This window comes from Temnothorax curvispinosus, unplaced genomic scaffold (genome assembly GCF_003070985.1).
Source record: "Temnothorax curvispinosus isolate PA1 unplaced genomic scaffold, ASM307098v1 QBEX01013636.1, whole genome shotgun sequence".
Lineage (NCBI taxonomy): Eukaryota > Metazoa > Arthropoda > Insecta > Hymenoptera > Formicidae > Temnothorax > Temnothorax curvispinosus.
This window is the reverse complement of record NW_020223416.1, coordinates 1-5890: the sequence shown is the minus strand read 5'-3', so window position 1 is coordinate 5890 and position 5890 is coordinate 1. Positions and strand designations below refer to the sequence as shown.

The 5890-nt window shown below is 30.7% G+C and overlaps 1 protein-coding gene across 3 annotated transcripts; it reads left to right on the top strand.

The window, feature by feature from the left end:
- Nucleotides 1-740: 740 nt before the first annotated feature.
- On the top strand, nucleotides 741-5197 carry LOC112463771 (arrestin domain-containing protein 2-like). 3 transcript variants are annotated; one of them, XM_025030333.1, is made up of 9 exons: nucleotides 742-1182; nucleotides 1267-1483; nucleotides 2511-2666; nucleotides 3165-3379; nucleotides 3518-3709; nucleotides 4016-4245; nucleotides 4381-4565; nucleotides 4888-5028; nucleotides 5095-5197. In XM_025030333.1, the coding sequence occupies exons 2-8, from the start codon at nucleotides 1366-1368 to the stop codon at nucleotides 5016-5018; spliced, it is 1227 nt and encodes a 408-aa protein (XP_024886101.1). In that variant the 5' UTR covers nucleotides 742-1182; nucleotides 1267-1365; the 3' UTR covers nucleotides 5019-5028; nucleotides 5095-5197. The 3 variants fall into 3 exon arrangements, with proteins under 3 accessions (XP_024886100.1, XP_024886101.1, XP_024886099.1); XM_025030331.1 differs by having other exon boundaries at nucleotides 742-1483; XM_025030332.1 differs by having other exon boundaries at nucleotides 741-1483; nucleotides 4888-5197.
- Nucleotides 5198-5890: the final 693 nt, after the last annotated feature.

The following is a 5890-nucleotide window of genomic DNA, read 5'->3' as shown; positions in this document are numbered from 1 at the left end:
AGACCGCCAGATAGCAGACACATCCAATGAAAGTACCATGCAAAGATATTCACCATTCAAGCAATAAACATTTTCTTTCTTATATAGTTTGTAAATATTTATAAAATAAAACTTGTAACTAAAAATCATTATAACTCAAAATCTTTTAGAAAGCTTATCTCGTACAATATTATAATATCAGAAATATATAGAGCGATAATACTATATTCCATGTTTGATATTTACCATGATACTTCCGTATTACTCAAGCCGATTCGAGCTTATCGCAATTGAAGAACTAGTAATTTTAAATGCAATTTTAAAAGAATCTATAAATCGTAAATTATTTATTCATTCGTATCGATTAAGACAACCAAATGCTTTCCAATTGTTTATTTAATATACTTACATAAAGAGAGTCATAAAACGTACTACGTATGCTTAATTGAACAAATTGAAATATTTCTCTTTCTCTCGATAGTGAAGTAGTGATGTCATTAAAATATTTATTTGTGCTAAATAATCGAACGATACAATGAAAATAGTTGGATTCTTTTGAGTGATTAGTTTTTGCAAAAAGGTATGGATGCATATGAACAAAATGATGTTATGTCTTCTTATTATCAAAATTAATAATCATCTGACGAATTGCTAAAGTGAAAAGCTATATAGTTATTTTACGTTTCATGTTGGCAGAAAACGAACGGATTCTAAAGTCACTGAATAATAAAACTGAAATGACGGAAAAAAAAGAATATTTATATATTTTAGAGACTTTTATTTTTGTTCCTAATTGGCGAATGATGCTTCTCCATAATTTTGCTATATGAATGTAAAGAATTTGCTACATAAAGTAGACATTTTCGATGACCAAACTATCCTGTTTTAGCCTGTGACAGTAAGCTATCTGTAACTTGCTATAGGAAAGGCTCATTCCAGTATGTTATATAATTCAATGCGTGGTTATGGTGCGCAGTTTCTTGTAGCTCGTATCTCAGCTATGATCGAGCTTCAATCTCTGTGATACTCGATTCCTAAACGATATAATAAATCGTTAGATTCCATATAAAATTTGGCGTTTCCTTATTTTTATATCTGCTCCATTTATTTAAAAATGAGTTTGATAAAAATTATATTAAGTAGTCACATCAAAAGAGATATTCGGAAATGTGATATTTGAAGAAAATGATATCAACTGATCATGTAACTTGAAGATATAATTTTTATATCAAAGATATAATTTTATTCTCCTGGTGGGGAACGTCGATATCTCTTGACGTTTTTAAGTTCGTACATCGGTCAAGTGTAGTCATCATGCGTAACGTCAACGTCGTCAACTCGATGACGGGGTGATGAGACTGACAAGTGCATTAGTGCGACAGAAAGATGCCGTCGTTGAAAATTTTTCGCATTGAATTTGATCGCGCGGATGCTGTTTACATACCCGGCGAATGTGTCAGCGGCTTCGTTATTATCGATCTGGCAAAGGAAAAACTTGCCGAAGGTAAATTATTTAATTAGTTTTTTTAAAAATATATCGATCAAATAAAGTCATCGCAAAATTTGCAAATATCCATGCTCTACGAAATCACAATAGAATTGTTTTGCATCAGGTGCACTTTTCTATTTTTCTTTTTTCTCCAATTTCAAGATAAATTTACATAAAAATGTTTTTATACGAAAAAAAAGGTAGTTGTCTCGCGACAATATGATCCAAAATTTTATACTCTAAGTAAACGCGAAAACTTTTGAAGAGTTCTGTCCTTCCCAGAACAAGTATCTATACAGATTATATCTGTATACGTGCCAGAAACCAGTCTCGGTAACATGTGAAATGAATGGCTTCGAAGCCGCACACAATTAAGTGCGTGCCGTGTACGTGTAGCATTTTCAGCTTTTGCCGATTGTAACACAATTTACATAAATCCAAATTCGAAACTTTAGAAATACCGCAATTTGTATTTGAAGACTTCTGTTATCTGAACGGATGTAGAGATTATCAACTCACGGATTATCAGTGATAACAATGTAATGAATATGTTTGCAGAATATATCAATCCTGGAATAGGATGATTTAATTACTCATCCAGAGTGATGAGATCATTCTTGTGATAACTTTTAAAATGTGAAATATCTTTTTCTGATATCGTTTATATGTACGACATAATAATAATAATAATAATAATAATAACATTATTACCATGCATTTTTTAAATTATATAATTTATAATTATATAATAATAGGAAATAATCAAAATTTCATGAAACCTTTACAGTCTACATTTTTAAAATACATAGTTTAAACGTAAATATATGAATATGCTTGAACTAACAGCAAGATTTATATAAAGTCCATCATATTGGAAATAAATTGCAAACAAATTACATATATTCAAATGATTCCAATTGACGTATTATAACTACTTGTATCTATTATACATATATTTTTTATATTACAAAGAGTATGGCTTTCTTAATTCTTCATTTAGTACGTAAAACTTTAAAATGATCATTAATCTTTGCTGTTGCAGAACTAAAATTATCGGCTAAGGGAGAGGCTAACGTCAGTTGGGATGAGGAATCGAGTTCGACAGATTGTAATGGAAATTCTACAACTACCACTTGGACTTATAGGGCAAATGAAAAATATTTTGAATTGACCATTTCACTGTTAGAAAAATCGGAAGGTATCGTCTATTAAAAAATCATATATCATGACAATCAAAAAGTTTATTAAAATATGTTATTATATTATTATAGTATAATATAATATAAGAATATATTACATACTTGCGCTAATGCTTGATTATTTTCTTTGGAAAATAAATATTTCTTTAATGGAAATTAGAGTAACACAAATTAGAGTCCTAAAGCATATTCATTTAAGTGTAAAATGGCTAAGATAGATACATTTTGCTATAATCCACGTAGAAAGGATATAGTTATTTGTGTAACAAGTGCTGTAAGATGAAAATTCACGGGTGCGGAGTTGATGCACGAGCCGAAGGCGAGTGCGGTCACCGCACCCGGGAATTTTCATCTTTACGCACGGCTTGCACACACCCTATTTTATGTTGCAAGTGCGTGGAAAGTGGTCTATCACGCACGCGTAGCGTGCACGTCCATGCACGTGTTACATAAAATTATATTTAGAGGCTATACATATCAGTTTTTATTAATTTCAGACGATGGAAAAGTGCATATTCCTGCAGGATTGAGTAGATATCCTTTTTGTATCCAATTACCATGCGATTTACCATGCAGCTTTGAACACCATGTTGGTCATGTCAGATACACGATAAAGGCGGTCATTGTTAGATCATGGCGATTCAATCACGAATGTAAAGCTGCATACACCGTAATTACAATTTACGACCTAAACATTCGTCGTGAACAATGTGTGAGTAAAATCGATGTTTTAAATTCATATTATGATTTTATTATCTTCATATTCGGAAACCAGAATATACAAAATAGCTATTTTATAGTCTCATTCAAACAATTGTATTGAAAATTAATAATGGATTATTTATATTAGATCGGCATAGACGATGAAGTAAACCAATCTTTCTCTTGCTGTTTCTGCTGCGTCAGCGATGGTTTGATAAATGTGCATATTAAATTACCGATGACAGGATTCGTCCCCGGACAATGGATTGAGGCAATCCTCGATTTAAAACATAACGCCACTATTAACGAATTGCAGAAAATCTGCGTTAAATTACAGCAAGTAGGTTTGTAAATAATTTATGTAAATATATAATATTACTCTGGAAAATAAAGATCGAAGCGCAAATCGAATATAAGAGGAGAGTGACAGAAACATAAATGAAACTTCTTTGAAGCATAAATTGAAACTGCTGAACGTAAAAGAAGCATTTTAAAAGAAAAACGTCTCTGTCATTCTTTTCCTTTACGCTCAACCTACGCTCCAATCTTTATTTTCGCCAAAGATATCTCAATCAATAGATTGGCCAAAATATAAATTTTATTCTATCCTACAATAATTATCAAATTTTAATTTCTTCTTATAAAGTCCCTTGAGTTCCGCGCCTCGTTCCGCGAGGATGCGCCCTTTGATAAGAAAAAGAAGGATAAAGTAACTGTGGCAACTGTGCAAAAAATAACACCATTCGATAAACACCTCGATAAACACACTATCGCATTACGTTTATTTATTCCACCGATACCACCTTCGGACCTACAATTCTGCGATATAATTGATCTAAAATATATCCTCCGTATCGTCCTTCATAGTAAAAACTGGTACGTACATTTATCTCCAAAGCTCAGTAATAGACTAAATATATTGTAACTTTATTTTATACGATAATATTTTACGCGCTTGATGATCATTCAGTAACAATAGGATGACTTTATATCAATTTTTTTCACTATAAGGTACTATAAGATCGTCAAAGAGTATCCGATTTTAATTGGAACAATACCGCTGCGGTTTATACCGGCGCCTGCAGCTTCATCTTCTTCAGATGTATTTCCATCTACATCGAAGAGAGAAGACGTGACTCCAGAATCTAATATTGTACCTTCTCCAAGTACACCATCGCTGAACGATTTTGTTGATAGTACGTAAAATACTCAATTGACAGATTCCACCGAACAATCTTTATCATATAGATAGTAATATTTGTTTTTTCCTTTTTAAATAATTTGTAAACGTAAAACATTTCTATATTTTATTTTATTGATGAGAATACTGTTCTGTTTTAGAATAATTTAAGAAATATTTCTTTACACATTTGAATCGTAATCATAAGATTATCTTACGCGCACACCACTATTAAAATTTCAAAATCTAATTCTTCGTTCGCGAAAATTATTTCGCGACTTTGATCCAAACCTAAGAACTTGTCAAGGTAGATACAGATTAAATTCTTTTATACATAGCTCCTCCATCATATGAAGAATCCTTGTCGCACAGAGTGTCTTGCATCAGAGATCCGAAGGACTCTATATACGTGCATGGTGTTAACGAACCCTTTGCACCTAAATATCCAGTCTTCAAATATTTCGAGTAAGATGACTAAGGTAATTATACTAATTAAGTCTTATATAATTTCTATCGGCATGTATTTATCAATACTTTACTTGCAGATCCTCCTGAGAATGGAAGGTCGTCTAAGCTGAAAACATCGAATAAAAAATGATTACTATCGTTTTTAATTATTTCTAATTTAAACCGTTGATTTGTAATCGAGAAAAAGAAACATTCTGAAAAATAAAAACTGCAAAAACTGAAAAAAATTCTCATAATTTATCAATTTTTATTTTTCGTAGAGAACGTATTTCTGTATATATCGTATGAGAAGTGGTACGGTTCTAAGAAGAAATCGATTTTTGTAGTAAAGTAAAGTTTAAAAGTAATAAAACAGTGAATTCTCTATAATAATAGTAAAATACTTGATTATAGAGGAAAAACACGGTGTTTGTAAAATCAATTGTTTTATCTCTGACTCGACAATGTTTCCTGACTTTCTTCCTAGACTTTTCCGAGCGTCCTGATTGTTCGGGAGGGAAAAGGAACTGTGCGCTCCGACTTTACAAAAATTTAATATTATTATTATATTTGTTATATGTATAAAATAATTAGTCACATAAAATAGAAGAAAGAAAATAAAACGAATATTATAATTTCTTCACTGTGCAAATTTCGCTAAATTTATATATTTAGAAAATAACATATAAAAATTTAATATATTAAAAAAAAATTAGGAAAAATATTCTAACAACTTTGCTTTGTTTTAATTTGTTGAAAAGAAAAGTATAATTTATGTGAAACAACTTAAATAAGTAAAGTTAAAATTAAAAAAATTATTAATGTTACTTAGAAACATATTGTCTTCTTCATTTGATTCAAGTATCATTCGAGTTTATGAAAAGCTAGTAGCGT